At 36.9% G+C, this 27,835-nt stretch overlaps 1 protein-coding gene across 6 annotated transcripts in view; it reads left to right on the forward strand.

Moving 5' to 3' along the window:
- The window catches only part of LOC100745091 (IQ motif and SEC7 domain-containing protein 2), a 142,922-nt gene that overhangs the window by 105,666 nt on the left and 9,421 nt on the right, over positions 1-27,835 (forward strand). For 4 of the 6 annotated variants that reach the window (XM_012383455.3, XM_003488149.4, XM_033319817.1 and 1 more), the window contains exon 2: positions 27,317-27,664. In XM_012383455.3, coding sequence (XP_012238878.1) covers positions 27,317-27,664 — 348 coding nt within the window. Of the gene's footprint in view, positions 1-12,860; positions 13,256-27,316; positions 27,665-27,835 lie in introns of all 6 variants that reach the window. The other 2 variants (XM_003488148.4, XM_012383453.3) reach the window with 2 other exon arrangements.

The following is a 27,835-nucleotide window of genomic DNA, read 5'->3' on the forward strand; positions in this document are numbered from 1 at the left end:
ACCAGGCGACACGACGACTGCTGTCTCCCGGGAGTGTGCACTCGCTTTGATAAACTTGGTGTGTAATACATAAATTCACTAGGACATAGCTAGTGATTTATCGTGACGACAAGGCCACATGTGACATCCAGTTGAGATATATAAGTGGCGATTTGTTCCCCTGCGGCGGTCGTGTTGCGAGTTAAATTGTTACAGTGCAATGAAAGATTGAGATTCGCAGTTTATTCGAGTGAGAGTGCATAAAATTGAAATCCTCGGAAATCCGGAGAAATTACTTTAACTTTTACAAGTTCCTAGTGATTTTGACTTTCGTCAGTTTTTACAACCATTCTGATTTTTATCAGTCGTCGCTTTCAGCGATTTCAAGGGTTTGTACCGATAGCTTGTAGCGATTTCATCGTAGCGTATGTTCATGCTGATCTTTCGGATACTCGTTCGAATTGTTTCATACTCGTTCGTTTGTAGAATTATTGGCTTGGCAACTAAGTGATCGCGGATTTTGTCATTACCACCTAATGGTAAAATCCGCAATCACTTAGTTGCCAACCCCAATAGAATTACATCGAGAGAAACTCTGAACTTCTGAATTTCCAGAAATATCCATTGCACAGAGATAACTGCAGAGATTAAGAGAAACGAGGAAAATACGAAAGTTTTTACCATTTTTACCACGGTGAAAAATATTCGCTTTCGTAGTTTGGAACGTAGTTGTAAAAAGAATCAGAAAAAGAAAGAAGATGTACAGGGTGGTTGGTAACTGGTGGTACAAGCGGAAAGGGGGTGATTCTACGCGAAAAAAGAAGTTGAAAATATAGAATAAAAATGTTCGAGGCCTTGTTTTCGAGAAAATCGACTTTGAATTTTCGGCCGGTACGCGTGCACTTTATTATAACGAATCTCACTGTAGATTTTTAAAAATATTTTAAAAAATTAAAAAAAAAATCTTTATTCTATATTTTCGACTTCTTTTTTCGCGCAGATCTATATTTCCGACCTCTTTTTTCGCGCAGAATCACCCCCTTTCCGTTTGTACCACCAGTTACCTGTATAATTTGGCGATATTATTCCACATATTCAAATATTCCTGCGTTTCGTGTATTCCAGGAGTTTCGACAACAAAGTATTTTATTTTATTTTCGAATAAATTTATCCTTCGAAACGAGGAGAAAAGTAGCAGAATGGACACGTAAGAGAACAAAGAATTTTCATTTCTCGGTTCCATTCCTTCCGCAGACATGTTAAAACGTTTCGTTAATAAAATACGCATATAGTTCGAATATTCAATTTCGTGTCGACATTCCACGTATATCTAACTTGATAAATTTCCGCATTACAGGCACATTAGAACGTCTTTAAATTTTTGTCCACCATGAAGAATAGAAATTTCGACGAACATTCTCCATTTAACGACTATAGAAACGAAGAAAAGTAAGAAAAATACGAAAATATTCATCGAGAATATTTCTTCGAGATTTTTATTTTCTTTTTTTTTTTTTTTCTTTTTTCTTTCCCACAGCGAACGCAAGAATTCGTCGGCGTAAATCGACCTCCATATTCCGGAACGACGTTGCTCGCCGTGACGGCATACACGCGTTGAAATCACCGGTGGGAGGCGCACCGCGCTCCACCTTTCATTTGACTTTGACAGTTCTATTATGGTATCGAAGCTAACGGCAAACAGTACCGTACTTGACGTTAGTGAATCAACGTGCGCGCCGATATGTCGAGGTATTTCCATCGTCGTTGCCTTGTCACCGCGATCAGGATCGGCCTCGATAAAACGTTATCGAACTAACGAGTGTAGTAGTCGCGATATACGCTTCACCTGTCGTCTCGCTATGTATTCTTTCTAAAAAGTGTTGAGCTTCGGCTAACGAGTTAAACGACGCTGTATTCGCCGTTGTATCTCTTTAGAGTTAGAAATTTTCGTTGGGATTGTTGTCTGTAGGGCTGACGAGTGTCACGATCGTCGACAGTTTATCGTTAGTTTGATGGTTTTATTAGTTCGTTGGTACTGGCCGTGAACTTTTATACAAATTCGTATTCTTCCGAATAAAATGAAGAGAAAATTGTTGTTTCACTAGGATACCAAGTACTTTGGATATTTCGTAGCAATTTATGTCCTTCTCGTGTTTCGCTTATTCTCAATTTTCCACCTTCGGCTTCCCTCTAAATTAATAACTTAATAAAAAGCTGTAATCGTTGGACGAGGGCTGATGTCAATATCGGACAATGGAGAGGACTTTTGAGAATTCTAAACATAGTTCCCAGAGAAATTGGAGTTTTTTTTAAACAGATCGTTGGTCTTTGTAATAAACGAACAGAGTGTAAAATTACTCGCGGTTTTGACGATTTTAGCGAAGAATACCGCGAACATTCTTGTAATTTGAAAAAAGAAGCACAGGATTCCTATATTTCGTTGGAAACTTCAAATTACCGTGCGGTTATTTTCATATTAATTTTCGTATCGAGGCAAGAAAATGAAACCAATAAATTGCTCGTTCTCGGTCCTCCAAAATGCAACATTTTTAAGAAGAACGTGTTCTTAAAAATATTTTTCTTTATCAAATATATACCATCGTGTAAAGTATATGAATATATAAGGAAAAAAGGCAAAAAGAAAAGGAATTGAAAGAAAATTGCAAACGAAATATTATTTAACACTAATGACGATCGTTAATATTAGAATTGGCAGAGTTAAAGTGCAATTTTACGATCAGAATGTTCGTGAAGCGTGGCTTTTACGGATGATTCTTTCGACGTTAAATCAGCTGATACGATAAATCTGTTAGACGCGAGCCAACGATTGATCTAACGACAATTCCATAGTATTTAATTTTCTTCCCCGTAGAGTCTAATCCTCGACTCGTGGAAACTCGAAGAAACAATTTAAAGAATAAGGAATACGTAAAGGATAAAGAAGATGCTGGCAATTTCCAACTGTATTTAGCTTGGAGGCCGATTAATTCTTGCGCGACCGGGAAACGAGAACGCGCCATGATATTCAGCTCGCCTTTTACGGAATTCAGAAACGAGCCACTCGCGCACCGTTAAAGGGTTTTAATTATTCAACTGATCCTCTAAATTTAGACGCAGCCTGATTCTCTCCTTAGACATCGGTAGCTAGGAAAAATCGTTTGGTCGTTCTATTAATCTGTTCATGATGTCTACATGGAAGAATAAATAGCGACGAAAAAGAAATATTACACAAATATACCGCAAATTTTTATCACATTTATATTTCGAAGAATATCTTAAGAAAAAAAAAAAAAAAAAGAAAAAAGTAGAAATTTGGTAGAAAATCGTTTCACCTACCATGTATTATGGAAAACAATTGAAAGCGCTATAATTATTTAGATATTTTATATTACATGGAATTTTACACTTTCAAATTTTCTTTCAAATGTATATAAATCTCTAGTTTTCTCTCTATGGGTAAATCTTGGAAATTCTCTTCTCGTCTCGGTCGGGAAAAAAGACAAAAAGAGAAAGAATTTAATAAGATAAATGAATTCGGATAGAAAAATTGCAAATGAAATATTATTTAATACTAATGGCGATCGTTAACATTAGAATTATCAGAGTCAAAGTAAGCAATTCGTAATTTTTCACAGAAATTTGATAGATGTTCCCCCGTTAAAAAAATATTTAAATCCAAACTTACGTGGCTCGTGTTATGTAAAGCACATTCTAATTGAGGGTTCTGCGCCGAGATACTTAGCATGATATTTCATTTAAGAATGAAATTATGGTAATATTTGTAATATTCAGGATACCAGAACTACACAATAGCAATTAAGGCCTAAATTATGAAAATTTCTTTCGCATCTCTGATTTTTTATAATGGGTTTTGCCATTATTTTAATGAATTCTCTATACCACGAGGAAACGTTAAAATTACAGCAAGTTAATACGCGTCTATTTGCGTTTCCCATTAATTTTCCATCATTTTCACTACCCTGTCCCTAATGGTTTAATAAAATTTAGAGTTTGACCAATTAAAACGATCCATTTCGAAACTTGCTCGACAATGAACAGAGATCTCTGTTAATTAATTCGTAACATAAACGTAATAATCTCTGGTACAGTTTCTATGAATTTTAATTCCTTGATCATCGTCTGTGTCGTTCTACTCGGAAATCTGGTTGACTGGTTTCGCGGAAAAGATTTCATTGAGGGAAAAATACGCGCGATTCCACGATAAGAATCGAATTGTCTTGCTCTGTTCCCTTTAAACAAAGTATTAATGGCGACGACAGATTTTTCGAAAGCACGTCTTCCATCCTTTAAATTGCAGTTTCTCGTTCAATTTTATTTCCTTCCTTTCCGTGCAACTAAGTCTGATATTAAGTTGTGCAACTTCTCTTCGTTTGCCGAAGTTTAGCAAATTAGCAAACTTCTAGTTCCAAAGTTTAATTTCTTCGAATTACGAATTCCCTAGATTTCTCGTTTTCCCCTAGCTCCTAATTTTTATAGGTTATACAGGTTAATTTCGTTTCTCTGGATACGTAGTTCCTTAAGTTTCGTAACTTTCGTCCCTTCTCCGACTCTAATTTTCAAAGTTAAACAATCGAATGTAAAATTTCACGTACATTCGCTGGAATATTGATATAATAATAGGTAAGAATTTTGTACGATTTTTTTCTGCAACGTAGAGCTCTATGGTTTTCGGGATATTTATTTTCTGATAGAAATCGAAAGATTCTACTTTTTTTTTCTCTTCTTTTAAGCGGACAACGTATCAATAGCGACGATGGATCTGTCGAAAGTATCGTTTTTCAGTCTAGGTCGTCAGATTTAAATGAAAAAATGTCGGCTGTCGCCGCTAATGGACTTCCGGTGGGACGTATTGCTGAACGCCCAGCGAATTTAGATAACATTTAAATGGCAGATAACAGAAGAAATTGGAGACGTTTCATTCCACGATCGTTTCGCTAAAAATTATTCGCGTTTTTTCATCTGGAAATTAAAATGGGTGAAAGTAAGGGACATGGGTAATAAATTCCAAAAAAAAAAAAAAACAATCATGCGACAGAATAGTCGAGAGTTACCTAATCGTATTCTATTAATTAATTAGCTGCTCCCTGACTCGCTATGAAATATTTTGTAAATTGGAAATATTAATTCGATATACAAGTGCGTACTGAAAATGAAATAAAATATAAATAAAAATAGTAATGAATAAATAAATTCTCGTGAATTTAAAAATTTCCATTGAAAAGAGAAAGAATCGATTTAGTTATAATATAAATAGTACGGTGTAATATAGTATATTATGGTTGTTTAGACCTATTTCAGGCTCACAGTCTATTACAAAAGAGTTTGCGGTAGATATCCACTATATATATAGGGTGTCCCCAAAACGATGGTACAAGCGATCGGATGACGATTCTACGTCCAAAAATAAATCGAAAAAGGAGAATAACATTTTTTCGTTTGGCAGTTGGTTTTCGAGAAAAATAAGTTTTAAGGAACCGTCAGCTAAGCGCCTGCTAATCGTAAGTTTCGAAGTATTCGATTTCTCTTTCTGTTCGTGTTGATATAATGTCACGATCTGCTTCCGGTTATTACTGTTATCTTATTTCCATATTGTCCGCGTTTCGAATGGTTTCATAAATGAGGATAAAACTATTATCTTTTCAAAATCATTTTTCTAACTCAACGAGGATTTAAAATGTAAAGCACGTAGCTCTGCTCGTCCAATTAAATTATTATCAACACAAGGAAAAAGAGAAGTCGGATACCTCGAAATTTAGAATTAGTACACGTAAAGTATTAGTAAACCTATTTTTCTCGAAAACGAAGCCCGTAATATCGCAGAATTTTCGCTGAAACGTTCGATTCCAAACGCTCGACAATTTGAGGCCGGTGAATGAATGGGCCATTGAATATTCCGTAGGTAAAGAAAATCTCATAAACTTTCACGATGTTTGACAGAGGTGGCGATATTTCGTACGCTTACACTTCGATACAAATACAGTGTCTTTGATGCATAAGTAGAGTTTTGTTGCGATTCTCGATTTGTGCTTTTCGTAATATTTATTTACACGGAGCCAGAGTCAGCGTATTTTGCTCCGACTGCACAACTCTGCAGATAACTTCCACAGGGCTTATTCCACGTACTTTCGAGCACCCTGTATATTCCTCTTACCCGTATTACCCGACATTTGTAGCGCAATACTTTGTAGCTAACTCTAAAGCCACGTCGACGAAATCCTTATTTACTCAGGGTCTTGTACGAGTTCAGCTGCTCTTTTCCAAGATTAGGTGTCGAAAATTGCTGCTCCGTTGCCCTTTTTTATTTCTCCAATCACATTCTGTGACCACTGTGCACCGTAGAAGCATCGCGAAAAAGTTCATCGTGGCACGATGGAAAGCTGTTCAAAAAGAATAATTAATTTCAACATCTATGGAGATTGTCGAATAGTCGAAAAATTGTCGAATAATACAATTTGTTTTACGATCATGAAAATTCTATTTTTATTCGAGTTTCTATTTTTTAAAAAATAGTCGATGATTGTTATTAAGATACGATGCTCTGATACGAGCGCGCGAGTAAGAGAAGAAAGCTGTTAAAGGAGCAACTACTAATATCGAAGGAATTAAAAGTGAATTTAGATTGGAATGCAGGTTTCGTTCAAATTTTCTAGGGGAACAGCGCCGTGAAATGAACGATTTTGGAATAATTGGACATTAGTTTCGAAACAATTGGAAACGATTGAAATTGGAATTCCAATTCCATTCGAATTGGTACAAAAATCTTGCCTAAATATTGGAATGGGTATTTAATCAAATTTTCAATAATATCATAATTGAAGATAAGATAATAAAATTGTGGATATTTAAAAATGCTTAAAAATAGAAATATTGGTCATGTTGCCTCTATCAGTTTTCTTATCATCACGAACGACGATGACGCGAACGAAAACGAAATTATTCGACAGAAGATTAGAAATAATTACGATGAAAATATTGCGTCGACAACTAACTACTAAATGGTAATGACAAAATTCGCGATCGCTTAGTTGTCAACCCAATAGTAGGAATTCGTGCGTTTCAGGGGACGAACAGCAGTTCTTTCTAAGAATTAAAAATATACCGGGCCTCTGTTTCGCGTCGTCGTTGACACGGTTATAAAAAATCATTCGCATGCAATTAGTTTATGCTCGTGTAACTAGAACGTGTCAGTGGATACCGTTTGTTCCTCTTTAGCGCGACTAGATCGAGGCCTCACGTACGAAAAATGCGTCGGAATAGCAATGAACCACCGTGTATTAACATTGGTAAAAGAAGCTTCCTCTGTCTTTTAACTCTCAACTATGTATATGAAGAAAAAAAAAAAGAAAAGGAAATGTATATATTATTTCTCTTAATTAACATCATTATGTTGTATCGCTTGATACGTTTTGTTTCTAAGCTGAAAAGCTTAAAGCTAAATCTTGATTCTCTGTCTACCTAAATACAAATAGAGAAATAAAACGCATTCAGATGCCTATATTTCCTATTTCCGCTGCATAGTTGACGTGACGAGTTCTCTTCTATTTTATATTTCAGTCCTTGTCCTATCGTCGTTGTCCACAGCCTAGTTAGCCAGCTAATCTTACCTGTGCAATAATTATTTTTATCGACAGCGGTATATTTAAGGTCAGGTAATTCTTGTTGCTTCTATCGTTGTCATATCCCTATATTCTGCCAGTTCTTTCGTACTTCTCAAGATACGAGCAGGTTGTTTTGCTACGTTCTTATCGTCTTCCTATAGCTTCTTCCACATATCTTCTATTATTATGATTCGCTGTACGTTGCTGTCTTCTGCTTCCTCCTGTAACGAGTTGGTATTTCCATATCCGATTTGCTGTAGTTTGCACCGTAGCTGGTTGTATGACCCAGTTTCTCTTCTTTTCTGCTGCCCCTTTTGGTTCGTTGTCTTCGGGCTTCCCCGCTAATTAAAACACAATTTCCCCATTTGCAAAAACACCGATGGTGGTTGTATGAAATGTTAGAAAATTCGGAGATAATTAATTCATTTTTTAAGTAATTTTAGAAACTAGAAAAGACAGCAAGATACTATACGATACGCAAGTTGTAGTTGCAAGTTGCAGAGAGAGAACTTCAGAAGCCTTAATTTCGTTTCATCTTCTTGCCTTCCACTCTGTGTAATAATGACTTTATGAAAGAACAGCGAATCGTGTCAAAACCTTAATTTCTTGCTTCACTTCGTCACTCTGCGAAAAGAATATAGGTAGTTGCTCGTTACTCGGCGAAGCCTTCTTTCGGTTTTTTAAATCGCAGGATATTTAAAACGCTAGGAATATTAGAGTTTCTACTTTCCTTGTAGTTCTCCTAAGTGTGTTCTCTGGTTATATTTTAGAAATAACAACGAATATCAACTTATTATTCTAAATGAAAGATAAGAAGACACCAAAGTTCCTTTAAAGGAACAAAATTACAAATAATTACACTTAATTATATTATTGTAAAATAATAACTTTTATCAAATTTCCATTAGGTTTTTAGAACGTTAAATTGCCTTCCCCCCTTTTTTGTCCTCCTTCTTCGTAAATCTGATCAAAGAGGAAGACGTTTGCCTTCGAAAGGAAAAAATTTCAAATAATTATGCTGGTTAGTAATAATTATGTTTAATTATAGTTATTACGATACAATAACTTTCACCAATTTTTTACTAACCTTATGCTTGTAGAATATTAAAATTGTCCTTTCTTTTCTCACCGTTTGTTTTTTCTTCAAATCTGATCAGAGGGAGAAATATCTTCCCCTGAAATTAAAAGTTGGCAGATAATTATTCTTGTTAGCAATAACTATGCTGAAATATATTAACGTGGAATAATAACTTTCATCAATTTTTTCCTCACGTCTCTAGAATATTAATTAAATTGTTTTTTCTTCTCTCGCCGATTTTTTTGTTTTCTTCTCTTCTTCAAAGCTGATCATGGAAGAACGTTATATTTTGTAAAGAAAGAAAATTCGTAAACGATTATACTTAATTATAATAATTACGAAATAACAACATTCGTCAATTTTTCATTAACGATGACGATTTCTAGGATGTTGAACTGTCTTAACGTTTCCTGTTTCTTCTTTTTATCGTGTTTTTCTTCGAACCTGACGAAAGAGGGAAATATAATAGAGGAGTGTGTAACTGTTCAACGATTAAATAAAATATAAAAGGGTAATTACGGCGTCAGAAAACGACGAATACAATAAAGAGATCGTAATTATCGAATACGATTAAGTATCATAACCGGCACACTAATTACAAGAGTTGATGTTTTCACAGTGTGTTGCTGCCACGTGTAAGCGTGTTCGCCAGATATTACAGAGATTTAATTCGAGCGTTGCGTCGGCTCACAAAATGCGATTAATTACAGGGAATGGCGCAGTGACGGAAAATTGTTTTCGTATAAATTAATAGCCGGTCGTTGAATCGAGCACAATGGCAAAATAATGAAATCGAAATTTCAACTATTACTGTTATTATATTACACGGTAAAATTCCTCGTGTAACGATAAATATTTGCATTGTTTCGCGTGCAATTATTTGTTTTTTTTTCCTTTTCATCTCTGCGGCATTTCGATTGTAAAAATCGGAACGTTCGTTCGAGATTCTTTTCAATTATAGTATAATTATTACGAAGAAGCTTCGAGCTATTTCTTTCGAAATAACATTTAACACATCACGCAAATAACATTTTATCGTCGAAGATATATCACAAATATTTGTAACATTTTGTAGGAAATTGTGGGAGTAAAATTTACTTACAAGAGAAATCGTTGCCAATGATATTCCATTGTAACAATTGGAAAGAACCCTGACATTTATCGGAAGGTTAATGATTTCAAGAAAATAGACTAAAAATATTAATAGCGCTTTTTTTAAAAATGATCGTGACAGTAAAATTTATTCGGGACAAAAGTCCCGACAATTTGACAATAATATTCAACTATAATAATTAAAAAGAACCGGTAACACCCATTAAAACGCCAACTCTTTCGTTAGAAATATATTACAAAATTATTTGTCACGTTGCCTAGGAAAATCGTAATAGTAAATTGTATGCAGAATAGGAGATTTACTTATGAAAGTAATTCAGAGTCATTAACAGTAATGCTCAACCATAAGATTCAAAAGGAAGCGTGATATTTCATAAATAAATCTTCGTATACGAGAATCGCATTAAAGCGACGTCTCTTGATAAAACGAAGAAAAACTCTCGATATTCATAAAAAGATATCAGCCACTCTCTGGAAGCCATTAAATAATCGTTAAAGCCCGTGCTCGCTCGAAAGTCTTCAACCATATTCGAAACAGGATCACGAAAATCGATTGCGAAACAAAAAAAAAAAAAAAGAATTTCATTTTCTCCGCCATCCGGCCCGTGTTTCGTGTCTGTACATATTAATCGCGATCGCCGTTAGAAAGTCGCTATTGGTTATCAATTAACCGGAAAGAGAGGCCAGTGAAAACGATCGAGCATCGCTTATTCATATTAACCAGTTCTCTTGAGAAAGAGAGAGAGAGAGAGAGAGAGAGAGAGAAGAAAAAACAAAGTTAAGAGGAAGGAAATAGCCAGTCGTATGGAACAGTTGGAGAATCGTGAGAAATACATATATAACACATAATCATCGTACGTTTTAGTATATCTTCTATCTTTTCTTCCTTTCTGTTTAATGATAATATTTACTTCCCTGTTCGGGATACATAATTCAATATAACTCCGACTAAGACGAGTGCATAAAAAAGTATATAAAATGATAAGAAATAAGAAAAGAACGTTTCCCTAACGTGGAGGATCTTAAAGCTACTATATATTTTCTAAATTCACTTTAGCTACCAAAATTTGTGATTTCTGTATCTCTTCTCGGCTCGTTTGTTATTCTGTTACTTCCCTCTTTTCCCCCATTTCAAGCATTCGACCGTACATTTTAGTAATAGATATAACATTACTAGACCGCGGGTTTTTGTGGATTTATAGGGAATTTGAGAATACAAAATTGCACACAGTGCACGTAATACAAAAATATTGTATGCGCCTTTTACAATACTTGGTAGGTAAACCAGTTTTCTGCCGGTTTTCTGCCTTTTTCTTATGATATTCCTGAAAATGTGAATCTGCATAAAATTCGCGGTCTAATTGTATTTGTTTATCGCTCTTATTAAATGTAAATGTAAACGATGTCTTTTTATACCTCTGATTCCATTAACTTTCTTTTGCTCGACACTCTCATATGGACTTTCCTCGATTAAGCCTTAAACAAACGGATAAATCCAAGATGGTTATCGTTCTATGGTCCCCGTGTTTTATTATGAATCGCATCGGTGTTGTAGTTCCATTAAAATAGTAAAACATGTTCCCCTCAATAGAGAAACAACACTATGCTTTTATAAATGTAATGTGTTGCTTCTATGACGATACTCATCAATCATGGTAATAGGGAATTTTGTTATTCTGGTAGTTTTTCGTTGTTTACGCTTTGATCGGGAATCGTTATGATTAATGTGAATTAGGCGGTGTGGAAAAAGTGTGGCGTCTTTTGCCTATAAATGTTATATAGAGGTATAATTACTTGTATTTATAAAAATGGAAGATTTTCATTCTTAGAAATGGAAAGTTTCATCTTCCCATGAATATTATATAGAAATATAATTATTTATATTTGTATTAATGAAAGCTTTGGTCTATGAATATTGTATAAAAATATAGTAACATTTATATTAGAATGAATAAGTGAACTCTTGTTATGCAAACTGTTTGTCCCTAGACTAGCCCAGAAAAATACAATTCTACTATATAGGGAAAACTAGGCGCATAAAATTACTCCAGATTTTGGTGATATATTAATATCACCATCATAATTTTGTCATAACAAGTATCATAATTTTCGTATGAATTTTTGTTGGTGAATTTTGATCCATGAATAATCTTGTTTGTAAAAATACTTATCGTAATTTTCTTTCTCGACTATACTGAAGGATTTCTTCACGAATATCTTCTCGATTGGGGCAAATTGTAATCAGGTTTCTCTGATTTCACTATCATTGGCAAACAATTGGTAAAAATAGATTAACGAGCGAAAGATTCGGGCCTTACTAGCCATGATATATCCAGAATACTAACAAGCAGGACAATTTTCGTGCTAGTCAGTTCTAGGTTCATATGGTTTAAGGTTTTCGTCAATCCATCTAGCTCCGATTTAACGAAATTCTACAGCTAGGAAATCCCTAGGCACGCAATTAATCAAATCACCTCGTAGCTGCGAACCAACTACTAAGATACTTACCACGATTAAAATTTCAAGCTAGTCGCTGCTACTCAAGATAGTCTGAGTCAAACTTCAGACTTCCCTAGATCGGGCTGGAAGTCTTGCCAACTTTAATCACGACGGATTCATCGTTCCTTCTTGAGCATTTATTTCAAAGTTGCCAGACATTTCGTTGCTTTCGTGCTCCCTTTCCTTGGAAAATGATTTTTCTTAATTCTTTGAAACGATAAACTTGAGAAATTGCCATTTAAAGAATTTCCTCGGAATTCAAGACGAAATACAAATTCCTTTCGAATTCAGTGAATTTAGAGAATTTTTCGTTCTAAAGATTCCACGAATTTTTTATGTACAAAATCTCAAGAATATTCTACTTAAAAAGTTTCGAAATTCTCTGCTCAGAAAAGCTTCAAAATTTTCTATTTGCAAAGTGTCAAAATTTCAACAATTTTTTATGTAAAAGACTGCAAGACCCATTTATCGAAGAAATTTCGAAATTTTTTATATGAAAGTTCGAAAATTTCGAAGAATTGTTTACCTACACAGTTTCAAAGTATTTCTTTATGTTTTTCCAACGGGTGCAGGTCTATTGGATACCGAAATGTATCTCGGATAAGTAAGACGCTTCCGACATTCGCGAGACAAACCAAAGAGCTTTGTGATAGTCAGTAATTAAAAAAACAGTGGAATATTTGAGAAGGATAGAGGAGAAAGATGAGACCGGGAGTGAAAATAGCGAGACCACGTGGTCCTGTGATTCAAGTGATTGGTGATCAGTGAAAGCAATCATGTTTACGATGATCGAACCGAGGGGCGACAGGGTGGCCAACACCCAGACAAAACATCACTGTTACCAAGTGATCAGGACCACAAGGGTGCACCAGAGTTCCAGAAGCTCGAGAATGGTCACTGTTCAGGAGAAGGTGATTAGATCGCGGCTACAGTTGGGCTATTCCACGCCTACCAACTTCATCAACCGGTACTTATCATATATCTTGATATAAATATATTATACAAGGTATTGATGGTGACTATTATTATTGTTGTCGCTATCTATTATTATAATTTCAGGCTATTATTATCGATATTGTAATTATAATGGTAACGTTATTACTATTTTTATTTTTATTATTATTGCTGTTGTTATTTCTGGGTTAAATTCTTTGGATGATAAAAATGAAATACGACGGGCGAAAGATTGGCAAATTTTCTCAAGTCTGAACACAATTTTACGATAACGGGACGCGTAAATTGTCTATCATTTCTGGCGCTTGATCTTGCCCCTAAAAAAATCACTAGACCACCCAGCAGAAAGTAACTAAGAAGTAACTATAACAGAACGATCCAACAGGGAATCCCGTGTATTCTTCTCGGTGAAATTATATCGAAAAAGACGTAGTCTGGTAATCGAGCAATATGTTGGACAACCATAAATAGATTTTATAATTTCTAATTACCGTTCCTGGGTGGTAGAAGCGTATTTTAATTCATGGTTCACTTCCGGACGATGGCTCGTTCCGAGCCCGCCGTACACCGCTCGCGTTACGCAAACAGTTTCCGGCTATTTTATGGAAATTTTTCATCTGGAGAACCCTTACTAGACTGAGCTCCGCGTTACGACTTATTCGCGTTAATTATATGCATAAAAGGGAACAGAATATCTGTCTAGCTTGGATCGTGTTCCCACGCGGCGTTCTACCAGCGTAAATCTTCTCTCGAAACACGATGAAATATTCCGAGAAATTTTATCTCCTACGAGCTACCTACGATGTAGCAGGGTCTACTCTCTGGTGAGAGAGGAAGGTCGTTGTCGGCCGACTATTTCTGCGGTTAGCAGAATGTGTGTTCGAGCGACAGGCACCGGTATCGCGAATAAATTCAATTACGTTAAGTTTCATCATGATTCCTTCAAGTATAAACTTATCAAGAGATTCGATATTCCTCATTTATAAATTCTATATTTTGGTATTCTGTAATTTAAAGTAAAATATAGAGATTGACAAACAATCCTTAAACAATGATCTTTATTTTAAAGTGTACCACCGAAGAGAAAAAAATCATTTTCTCAATCATTATTGAGTAATTGAATGTAATAACAATGCACAGGGAATGTGCCGCTCAATCTATTACCAAAAATAGAAATCTGACTGGACCGTATTAGATTAGTTGCGATGTTTTCAAAACGTGTACACTTTCAAAGACTCTCTATTTGATCAGATAAATCTCGCATTCATAATCCGAGGCAAGTATTCTTCCATTTCTACCTCGTAATCGTTAGAAAATTGCCTTCATTAGAAATTTCTCCGTCCAAACAGTTCATTGAAGAGGACAGAAGAGATATTGGCCGAATGGAGGATACATCTCAAGGTTAACACAACGAGGCCACCAAGTTTCTATTTTTAGTAATATGAGATCAACAATCGAGTTATACCCCATTATATGATTATCGCGTGTGCTCAACATATACAGGGAAACCTGTATATTATTGTTACATTCAGTTACTTAGCTATACCTAATTAAGAAAATGAATTTCTTCCTTTTACTACATTTTTGAATAGAAATCAAATTTTGTTCATTTATTTTTTTATTTTTCACTTTTCAGCTTCCTAATTTCGCCAGATATTCTAATCCCATCCAGACAAGCAGAAAAATAAGCTAAATAAAAATAGTTCTATATGTATTTTACATATTTTTCAAATTCGACGTTCGAAGTTAATATTTCGAAGATTCTCTTTCCTTGAATATCGAATTCCTTAAATTCTCTACGATATTTCTTTCTTTTCCCCTATGTCTTAAGCTTCACGTTATGAGTTCAGTTCGTTTCCCCATATATCTAAATTCCCTAGAATTCCCTATTTATAGAATAGATCTCTGAATTTCCTTTTGCTTATTCTGAAGTTTAGAATTATTTATCAAACAAATCACCAGATCGGCTTATCAAAATCGACGGATGAAAAATCTGACGAAGCACGAAAGGAGACTCGTTTATCTATGAATTTGAGAAAGCTTAAATATCGGAGGAAGAAACGGTGGTTCGTTGGCTTCTATCACGCGGAAGAAGCCACGCACGGTGTCTCGAATTCATTAAAGGAATTATTAAGGCGTGCTCTCCATTACTGCAAGCCCGCTTCTCCATCTCGACTAATTATCATCGAGCAATTAACAACCGTTGATTGCCATTAACGGTGCAAGCGCGTGTTAGATTCGAACGATCCCCCGTATGCATGAAATAATTTCCTCCCGTAGCACGCGAGCTACTGCTGCTGCTGCTCTCTCGAGCAAAACTGAGGGAAAAACGGGGGAAATCCTGGAAAACTTTCGTTCAATATTTCGTAGAAAAATATTTTTAAATACATTCTCTATATCGTTAAAAAGCTCGTATCGCGTAAATATTTCGAATTTCATTAGAGTCGAGCTAACGAAACTTTGTGGGACTAGGGAATTTTTTAATTTACCACACTGCAGATGTGCGCTACTAAATCTCTCAATTTTTACCGTATAAATTTCATGCGAATACTTTTCAACATATTTTTCGTTATGAGCTGATTTCGAATCCTATCGCATCGGAGTTTATAAAATTCGATGAAATTCCAGCGATTTTAATTCATCGCTCTGAAAACGTGGATTTTACGATAAAACAAATAAAAGTTTCATTGAGATATTTTTTCATATTTTCCCCATCTCCATAGAGCCTTTGGGTCACGAAATGATTTTGGATCTTATCGCATTCGTAAAACTTGTTAAAACTAGGGAGTTTTTCGATCTAATTCCGGAAACATCCAGAGATTCCAAATTTATCCCAGCTAAAAACACGATCTCTCGTAAATATGAACGAAACATCGATTTCTTCCGCAAATAGAAAAGTCAGTCGAGAATATGTGTTCAAATGAAAACAAATCGTCCTTCGTCTATGATTAGCGTACATCTGATTATTGATTACGCGTCTGCAACGTCTATGAAACTATAAATACGAAGCATCCAAAGTTCCATTGACAAACAACTATGAAATAACACTTTGGACATAAATCCAAAGGTAATTTCTTTACTTTTACCATTTCAAAACATTCCATAAAAAAAGAATACAACTTTACTTTTCAACATCTTGCTTCTCTTAACTGAAACGCTTGTTTTCTCTTCGAAACTCTCACGGGCGCCTCTTCCTCTCTTTTTTTTTTTCCTCTTTTCATTTTTTAATTTTGCGTTAGATTTTCCCAGAGAAACACGCAAAGGGAATGGAACGAAAGAGAGGAGAATTCTCGTGAGCACGACGAGCGCACACGCGAATGCACTCTGCACGACCTGCACGGCGCCGTTTAATTACTTGACGTTAATCTCGCGATGCGCGTAACGAGCCGCGCGATTTCGTGAAAAATTGCTGGCTTCTCTAGCGGCTTTTCCACTAGCTTTCAATGTGCGCCGGTTCTTCAAATATCTTTTAAATCGTCCCTTGGCATATTGAACACGGCCAAATAGTATACACAAAATTTGAGATTGTGAAAGGGAGAGATTGGAAGACAATGGATTGGAAATATTAGAGAACTGGAAAATAGAAAGTTCGAAAGATACGGAAATTAGACAACGAAAAAATAGAACTATTAGAGTGATGGGAAAATAGATTTGTTCGTTTTATGTCGTGCATTGTGCTTTAGAAATCGTGATAAAAGTTGCTCGTAAAAGTTACTCGATTGAAAACCTTTGATATTATTTGTTTAAACGATTTTCAGCAATTTCTACCCGACATAACATTCGACGATTAATTATTGACCGTCATGTGGGATTTCCATCACGCGTAACTTAAATTTGGAAATCAAAAAATCATGCGAACATAGGCACTGTAGCATGTAATGTGTTTCCGTGTTTAAATAAACGACGAATAATAAGAGAAACGAAACTTGGAGAAAAGAGCGGAATCAAGTTTTCTTCATAACTCGTATTAAGATCAGAATCTTCCAAGAATCCAACAAGTCTCTAAAACAAAGGAAAGAAGAAAGAGGGTTGAGGTTGAGGTTTCTGAAACTTTGAAACTTCGAAACTAACCACTACACCCTGCTCCTAAATTGAACTAGACGAAGTGTCTGTTCCAAGCAAGAGACGTCGACTAGAACGAAAAAAGGAAGGAAGAAAGCGAACGAAGGGGGAAAAAATGCAGGAGGAAACATAGTAGAGGCTTCTATGGCGCGTGTCCAAGTGGCAGCTGATGCACTTCACCTGAAGCCTACGCGTCTGAGGGTTTTGTCTTCGTATAAACGCACGAGTGGCCCCGTGCTAGACTATCTTCTTCAACCCTACTCTTTGTCTACATTGTCCATCTCTCACCTCCCCCTGCCCCAGCTCCGCTATCTAGACGCTAGACCAGCGTCGAAGTCAACCGACGCTCTAAAACAATAGAGAAGTCGCCTCCGAGGATTTATCGAGGGAGCAAACTGCGAGCAACCTCGGTGAAAGAGCGTTTGTTTTCCCCGACGTATTCATTTTCCATCGAGACAATTTTCACGCTCGTGAATGCAACATTTCCCATTGTGTCGTGGCTATTCTCACCTTTCACGCGACGATAGAACGTGGAGAAATGATTTTTGGGAAATTACTGAATAGATCATACGTGTACCGTTGCTGGGAATTAAGCTGCTGCAATTTGTCACTAGAGATTGTTTGGAGCTGTTTGCGTATGTTCAAAGAGACTCAGATTTTGAAGATGTATTATTCGAGGTCTTATTACCGCTGGAAATGCAAGTACAAGCTGTTTATAAGAGATTATCGGATGATATGCTATTATAGAACGAAGGATATGAAAATACTAAACATACGTGCGTAAGACAGCTATCGAGATATGGGCTAGGGATATACTGGATATGAAATATAGGGGAAAAGATAGGAAATATGGAATGTTAGATGCGGGACGAATGCGTGCTGCAAAAGTAAGGATAACAAATGTTTCTTAGAGATACAAGATCTGCATATGGGATAGAGATATGGGATTTCGAATATGAGAACATTAAAATATGGAACATGCAATGGAGACACGAAATCTAGAAAGTAAGGCGAAAGATATAGGTTAGGAATACTAATTATGGGATATAGCATATGAGGTATATGAAATATGAAATGTAGACTATGGAAATGTGTAGTGTAGAGCTTGGGATCATGTGCAAAGTACAATAGAGGGTTTAATCGGTAACTTTTCGGACATTAGACATGGAACATTGAGAAAAAATTGCAGAAAATGGAGTATTGTACGTTATGTACAAGACATAGGATGTAAGATATACTTCGCTGAACTCGCTGAACAACAACTTGTCTACAACAACATCGAGAACGATATTTTCCGCCTATATCAGGTTGAGAGCCATTGCTATAGACCAAACAACCACGCGCTTTTATTACGTGCAAACCTAACCTGTGATTCTCCAGCGCCTGCAAGCTCAAAAGACACTCGAATTTCACGCTTAGTCGCCATAGTATCGGATCTTAAAAATGCAAAGCAGTGGTAACTGAAGTAGAAATTCAACGAGACCCGGTACGAAACAAACGAATCCTCTCTGGAAACGATCGTACCTTAGAGGGCGGTCTATCGTTCGCTGGTAGAGAAATAAATTGAAGGCAGGACGGTATTAAAGCCTCGCAAGAGTCGAAACATCTGCCTGTCGGCTGTTGCACAGCTCGTGCCACACGGTGCACGCGTGTAACGTGTGTGCACGTACACAACAAAGTGGCACGAAACGTGCACCTGGCTTCGTGTTTTTTAAGCAAAGTAGCTGCGCCAGTCAAACACGTATCCTCTCCCCGGTTTTTCAGCCGCTCTTGTTCCTCCTCTTCAATGGGGCACTTTATGGGAATACGTACGCGAAGCGTTTACGTGGCCCGTTGCTCGTCCTTTTATCATCGATGAATACGCCACGAAACGCGTTAAGTAACTCCGGTTAATTCCCGGTGAAATACACCGAGTGGCCCTTCCGGTTACGACGATCCATCTCAGAACTTTGATTGTTTGGCGACGTTGAGGGATGCGACTATGTCTAATTGCGTCTGCTTCGTTCATTTGTAGGATTAGATTAGATAGAGTAATGGAAGACTGAGAAATTACAGATAATTCGCGAGGAGATCCACCGGCTGATCCTACCGGTTTTAAACGCTTTGATGAGCCACTGCAGATCTTTCATCGTCTAATTGTACCTAATTCATTCATTCGTAGAACTAGGTAAATGAGTTTTTCTTTTATGTAGAAATACGGTAAGGGAAGATTGACAAATTATAATTATAAAAAATTATAATTCGCGGACAAATGCACCGGCTGACCGTTCACGTTACGATAAGCCATTTGAGGTTTTTGATATTTGGGAGTGTCGAGATGTGACCATGTCAAATTGGATCTAATTCGTTCATATATAGAGATCCATTCCATTAGAATAGATTTTAAGTTGTCTAAGACATCTACATTGGAATTTTCCTATCTGCACTGTTAGATTGACATAACAAAAAGTTGGAAAATTATATTAAGGATTTTTAGGAATATTCGATCTTTCACTGGGATAAATCACAGTTGTCAGTGGACATTGAAACTTCTCTACGTGTAATTGATTAGTTTGTAATTAATTAAGTTCCATAGCTAAGATGTAAAAAAAACTGTATAGAGTTTTTTGAAATTCGTTTCCTCTAAACCTCTCCGTGTCAAATCTGATAGTTCGTAAATTTAGGTCAAAAAGACTGAAGCTTGTAAAATTGTATCGAATATTTTTGCAAGCTCGATCAAAAATGTATTCTTAGAGAGTCTGTTGTTTAATTTCATGAATTAGAAAATTTTCTTTGTTCTTCGCTGTGCTCTACTGTATTAAAACCGCGCAATGCTGAGAATTTTATACAATTTCTTCTTGAACTTCAAAATACGTCAGCGATCAGACAATAAATTAACCGTTGAATTTGAAAGACGTTGCATTCTCAGGATGTGCGTGCCGCTCCAAGTACACGTGATCGTGAGTGTGCACGTTTTAAATACAATTCCTTGGGCAGCTTTTCCTGCAATTACGTTTCATATAAGACAACCACAAGTGGAACGGCTGGGGAGGAGAGAAAAATGTAGTTCCCTTTGGCGGGAAAGAATAGTGTGAAAGTGACGCGGTGACGTCTCTTTGTTCGCGGGGAAATGAATTCTCTCCTCCCTTGGAATTTGACGAGAAATAGTGTAGACAGTTGTGTTTGGAAAAATCGAAAGATAAGAAATAAGAGGGAAACCGAAGAACGTGGATAGCGAGGAAAAATAAGAAAAGAGTGGAAACTCATGGAACTGAGTAATGGGAAAAATTGCGAAATAAGAAACTGACGAACGATAGGAAGAAGTTTAGAGAAAAGAAAGGTAAAACTAGACACTTGAAGGAAACTTAAAAATTAGCTAGATAGAAGAGATAGAAGATACGAGGTTTACGAATTTGAAAAGTTCAAGTTCAAGGCATTTGGAAATTGAAGACGCTAGGGAAATTAGAAAATTAAGGGTTGCAGAAATAAAAAAAGTGGAAGATTAGAGATTTAATACGCAAAGAGATTAGAAAGTTGGGATCTCGAAAAATACAGGATCGGGGAATTGTAAAGCCCAAGGGTAGAATTTTTGGAAAATTTGAGATTCGAAAATTGAAGGATTGAGAAATAAGAGACATAGAAGTAGAAATATAAAGATATAAGAAATTGGGATATGCAAAGATTTTAGAATAATGAAATAAGAAAATCGGGAAGCGGACAGATTGAAAGCTTAGAAAATAAGAGAATTGTGAATGACAGAATCGACAAATAAAGGAGCAGGGCATCAAAAAAAGAGAAAAAAACAGAAAAAATTGAGAAGAAGAGGGATCGCAGAAATAGCAAAAGAAATCTCATCTTTCCACTTCTAAACGCATTCTCTATCTAAATTTTCTTCCTCTTGAAAAATATTCTTACACGTTAAAATTAATTAAAATAAACACGTCCTGTTAGAGGATATTCAGATTCAAAATTCCGATTTCTCCAATTTCTTTTCCAATAAAACAAAAGCAAGAAAACGTAGGTCGTCCGATTATCGATGACTCAGCCAGTCCCTGGCAAAATCCAATCAAGGAGGAAACTTCTCAGACTTCGCGTAGCCTAACGTACAAACCATAATCACACGTGCTTATCCTTCCACATCTTGGACCCTTACGTAAGTCGCTTAATTGAACGCTCATTGCATAAGGTATGGAAGGTTGAGTGTCACGGTCATCATCGTCATCATCATTATCGATTTCCTTTCTCTCGTGTGCCTGCTGACACACATGTGAAAGCCGATACGTATTTTCGAGGGCTGCTTGAAAACATATATCCCTTTACTCCTCTCTGCACTTCTCACGGAATAACGAAGCTTCACCAGAGTATACACGCCATTTATCTCAGAGTGTCTCTTAACCCATTTCACGGTCCAACTAATTTCGATTCCTCGATGTTACGTGCCTCTCTATTCCTTTGCTCGAGTAATTAATTTGCAAAACGAGAATTTCTTTCCCCCTTTTAATCGAAACTTTAGAACCAACAAGATCGAGTCAATTTTTTACTTTACAAACCTCGTCCAATCCTCGATGTTCCAACCTTTGATAAATAATGTGGATAAAAGATTAATATACGATGGAACAGATCGATCTATTTTATTTATTGTAATTGTTAATGATTGTAATATTCTTTGTGTATCCTGGATGTCTATATAATGAATACGAAAAATCTTTTAAGAAGTTTAAAGTGTTTCTCCATGCATCTATTTCGATCGATCTATTTTATTTACTGTAACTGTAAATGGTTGTAATATTCTTTGCTCGTCGTTGTGCGTGTATCCTGGAAAATATACTGATATCTATATAATGAAACAAATCCTGGTATCTTAATAATACGCGAAACAAACACATGAAATAGATCTGATAGATCTGTGTCAAATGTATAATACACAATATTGATCTAAATAATCGTTGTCGGTATAATACAGCTATTAGTACGTACTTAGAGTATTGAAAGAAAAATTCTGACAGGAAGAAGCGAAGGTAATACGAATATCGCTGAGCCAATTATATTATACAGATATTTAAGAAAGAGGAAGAGTGCAAGAAAATTTATCTAACCACGGAGAATCTTCTCCCTTTTATAAACAACTGTTTCTCTGAATAATATTTTGGAGAAATAAAATTCCTTCGAGCAATCTTTGCACTGTGTTCAAAGGATAGTTGAATAAAAAGAAGGGGAAGATCGATTAAGGAACAGAAGGTTGCACACCACTGTGGAGGCCGGTGTGCGCGTGTTCTTTTACCCTCTTGTCCCTCCAGTGTCACTGATTTCCGATTCTCGTGGACGAAGAATGCCCCTGGCTGCCAGCTGCTCGCGATCCTCCATCACCTCAGTCCACCTTACGGTCGTCAGACTATCACGATCCTTGGTGCAGTTTGCGTCGAACCGTGTTCCTTCTTCCGCATCCAATCGCCTCAAACAATTGGCGAAGTGATCCTGTAGTCCAGTGGAAATTGCGTGTTAAGAAGTTCGGAGAAAATCGTCTGTTCCGTGGAGTGAACGTTGAATCTGAAAAAGAAAGCTAAGGCTAATACGAAAAATAGATGTTTTAAAAAATTTTTAGTGTCTTTCAATGGATTTATTCGAAATTTATGTGAGATTTGACGTGAACATCATCTAATGGAAAGCAACATAATCTAATCTAGATTGGAAGAAAATTTCACGCTGAAAAATCACGCTCTTCTCGGTTGGAAGATTTGCAAGAAATGTAAAATTGCGTCGACATGTAGGACCGTTAGGAATTTTGAAAAGTTTCACGGACCCAGTCCAAGCTATAACTCGGCAACCGCTAAAACTCGATCCTCGACACGTTCCAAGAAACTGATACATCTGGTCCAAACGAAAACCTTTCAAACCGTCGCGCTTTTACCTGCGAACGATTGCCACGTTTCTATAAACCGAAAACCTGGAAAATCCTAACGCGCTCGTTCTTCCATCAAGTAGGAACAAATCAAACGCACAGTCCCGTCAATTTCATCCCTCGAGGATATTACCAACCTTCCAAAAGCTTAAATTTTCCATCTTCTTCCTGTAGCGAAGTGTTTAAAGATTAAATAAATAAATAAATAAAAAAATACAGAAGAATCAAAGATCGAAAGATACAGTAATTAACAGAGTAATTAATTGTTGAAGTTACAAATGTGCCGGTGTACAAGAAACACCTTGTTCTGACTGGGTAAATTTAAGGGAAATCGTGGAACCAGCTCAGCGTGGTAAAAGGAAGGATCAAGATGGTGGTCTGCGTGGCAGGATTTCTCACGGGGTAGGTGGTTAGCCAACAATCGTACGGGGGTGAATTTCGAGGGATGATTCACCGCGTGTGATTCACGAGCGCGAAACGGTCCCTTGAATGGTAATTGCCGGCAGCTGTCGGCACAGAAGTGGCGTTTTTCGTCGTGAGTTTCCGAGCATTCGCCGAGCGATGTTTCGTCAGAGTTGCGGTTGGCAGACTTATTTCTGGTAAATTCTCCATTGGCAGAGACCTCATTTGCAGCTGAAAAATTCTAGTTATCTTCGGTGGATTCGCATCTATTTTGTCAAGTTGTTCGAACGGCGGAGAAAAAGGAGAGAAAAGAAAAGAGAGAAACGACAAATTTCAATTTGTATTTACAGTCTACGGTGAAGCCTTTGAATTTCGGATATTTGTCGAGTGAAATGTAATTTAGTTTGTTGGGATCGTTTGTAGGAAAGAGAAATTGGAAAACTCCGGTAAAAGGGGAAAGAATTTTTCTGTGCAACCGTCGAGAACGCGATTCGAAAATGTGATTCCTGTGGTTCTTCGTTGCTGGGAAAATAACAAATATTCCTGTTAAATGGTTGTAGATGAAAAGTGAAAGGAAAATCGAGTATCTGTGAAAACGACGACGAACGATCATTTTTAATGATCGAAGATTAATAAAAATGAACATTTCCCTCGATCTGTATCGATATGCACGCTACTTCGAACCATAATCGAACATTTAACGATTCTAAATTATAAAAGCACTTATTATTTAGCTCGTATTCTTCGTTTAACACTTTGACTGCCACCTAGGTCATATATGACCCACCACGGTTTCTCCTGTGACGCCACGGTGGTCATTGGTGACCGGAGCTCTTCAACTTCTTACAATCGTAAAAATTCTATGAAAATTGACAGTTAGGGCATTTTGAATATAACCGATAAATAGAAGATACTTTGAAACAAAAAGTGCCCCATTGAACGATTAAACATTTTTATCAGAACATCGATAAAAAAAAAAGAAGATGAGAACAAATCTTGCATCTAACGGTGCACTGTGTTTGCATCCATACCTGTGACAGATAATCTACGAGTATCATTATAAACACAGCTTAGAAAATAATCGTAAATGCTGCTTTATAATCACATAATTGAAGTTACAAGTATGCACATACCTTACTATTATATATACAATGAGCAAATACCGTTTACTAATATCTTGTACACGTTTCAACGATATATTCTGCACGTTTTGCTTACGACGAAACAACGAATGCGAATGGTTTGTCGAAATAAACGAACCCTTGTTATAATACGTCGCTATCAACTGTTAGCAAAGCGCCACGATGGTCACCGGTGACCACCGATAAGATAAACGATCCATTGGAGGAAAATGTCGTCTTACATCGTCAATTTATTATTATTTTGCCATCATCTGCTTCGAATAATACAAATACTGCCGTGGTGTGTCCTGAGTGAAACATGCGATTTCGGCGTGGCAGTCGTGCGTGTTAATCGTCAAATGCAACTTAACGTTATCGTTCGTAGAAATCAAATGATAAATTAGGAAAAACTTTCTAACGAAAAGTAGAATCGTAAGGAGTTCCGTTTATTAAAAAGGATTATACGAATATTGCAATAAACGATTGCTGCATGAACGTTAGAAACGCATTTCAGTGGAAATCGTAGGTCTGTCTGTCCGGACGACCGGGAACTCCGGAAATCACGTTTGGCAATCACATGGCGAGCGGATATTGAATAAACCAATGCTCGCACATTGACATATACGCGATTAAGAACAAGATGAGTCTGCTAGATTAACTTGCAAATTGCTGGCGATAACCTCGTTACGACTTGGTGTTCCATCGTCATCGACCACGTGTTTTCCTTTCGCGATTTCTACGCGTTATTGTTACGATATTTCTGAAACTCAAATTTTTACACGCTTATTAATTTGCGTAATATCAAAATATGACGAATTATATATTCTTATCGGTATTGTCGTTGACCCAGGGAGAATTCCCCGTAAATCTCAAATATTATATACGTGCTTTTTATGTTGAAAAGCGTTAAGATTCACGTTTATCTAGAGAATTTTATTATACGTGTGTTAACGAGAATTTTATTATTCCATTACGTGTATTTTTACGTAGATTTTTCGATTACAACTAATGACTAGTCACAGACTTCTCGGATAAAATTACATGTCGTTTGTACTCTGAGACTTTCGATCACTATCAATCTGAATCGTCATAATGAATCGTCGATAATTATTTTCATTGTGGGTGAAACAATATAATGTTGTTTAACGCATTATAACGCAAGGTTGTCTCTTTGTGAACGTGTTCCATCAATACGAATATTAAAAGATGTCTTAATTAATTGTGTATTACTAAACTGAAAATTTCCGCCGAGAATTTCACGCTATGTACATTTTTACAATTTACACGATGTGACGTTAAATTCGAAATACACTTTTGCACGATTAAATTTTGTTAATGTATATTGCGCCAGATAGTAGTACATTTGGCATTATAATGGCATTATAGAACCATCTGACACGTAGAAATACGGATATACACAACCATAAACGTCTTACTGGCACGATAAATCACTGGAATCCTCGTAACGACTGGTTGCACCTAATCGTACACTGTTCTACCTGCGTCCAATTTGCCCATAACACCTGCGAATCGAGCCAAATTCCACCAAACACGACTAGTATCAATTTCTCTCGATTATATGTTACACGATGACAGCTATACATCCACGTTCCATGGATTCGTCTGTTGGAGGGATGCGAGCTTCGCATTAACGAGATACGATAATTACGAAAACGAGTCTTTGGTGAAAAAGAAAATCAAAGTTTAACGTTGTCGCTTCTGGATGATCACCTTTCCGTTCGACATTTCACAGTTACGTCGGTTTCCTTCTTTTTCGTGGGACACTGAATCCGGCGATGAAAGCGTTCCGCTTTCGCGAATACGCCACTTTTATTTCTCCGATTAAAAATTTTACGCATTCATTTCAATCGAAAGATTCGCATTTAAATGAAACAGCTAGAGCTGTTATACATTTATTACGATTCTCTCGTCCCATCTGAATGGTCCATCAATCATCCGCAATCAGAATATTGCCCAAAGTTCATTTACATTGCATAATTGTAAAATTCTAAAATTGTCAACTTGTGAAGTTCTAAAGTTCCTAAAATTCGCAACCTCCGGGCTTCTACAGATCCAGGGCCCTAAAGTTCTAGAACTCTAGGGTTCTAAGAGTCTAAACTTTCAGATTTCCAGAATCGCTTTCAAAATTACTCAGCCTTTAGGTCCTGAAGTTTTACAGTTCCCAGTGTTCCGGTGTTCCAGGGTTCTGGAGTCCCAAGGTTCTAAAATCTCTAAGTTCTCTAAAGTTCTAGAATTCCAGAGCTCTAGAGCCTTAAATTTCTGGAATCTTACATTCTGAAGTTCCAGGGTTCTGAAGTTACAGGGTTCTGAAGTTCCGGAGTTCCGAGGTTCCTGAGTTCTGAGGTTCATGAGTTCTGAGGTTCCTGAGTTCCGAGGTTCCTGAGTTCCGAGGTTCCTGAGTTCTGAGGTTCCTGAGTTCTGAACAAGTTGTATAATTTTGGAGTTCTGTAATTGTAGAATTCAAAGTTACAGATTTCTACAGCTCACAAATTTGCATCCAACTGTATCCGCCATACACCAAACTTACCAAAATCAAAAGATCCCGCAATACTCGCTCATCTGTAACTAAACCATCGAACTTCTGTTACAGTTTCCCGCAGAAGATGGAGAGGCCATCGCAGCATGCGGCGAACGTGAACCAGGTGCACGGGAGCGGCATGCACGGCATATACTCGTCAGGCAGTCAACCCTCCCTGACGACGTCCTACATCACGGGCCAGTCGTACGTTCAGAACCAGAACTACGCACACGGCCCATACAATTCCACGTCGAACGTGAGAGTATACACTCACGCCGGCTACAATCAGCCCCAAAGTTATGGTACCATGGTGCAGGGCTATGGTGGTCAGCCACAGGCCGCAGGGTATCAACAAAACCATCTTAAAAAAGGACCTGTACGTAACGGAGACGTGCTGAAGAGATGCCGGCTGCAGACTGCGTAAGATCAACATTGATTTACTCGCTCTTTCAATCTTTTTTTATTGTTTTTTTTCGCTTTGTTCGGCGTCAAATTGCTGGTCCTCGAATTCGTTCGGCCTTCAAAATTCGAAATTTCCTCTGAAATGCGTGGAATTGACGTCAGAATTTGGGATTTCCCTGAAATTTGAAT

This window comes from Bombus impatiens, unplaced genomic scaffold, assembly GCF_000188095.3.
Source record: "Bombus impatiens unplaced genomic scaffold, BIMP_2.2 scf_0217, whole genome shotgun sequence".
NCBI lineage: Eukaryota > Metazoa > Arthropoda > Insecta > Hymenoptera > Apidae > Bombus > Bombus impatiens.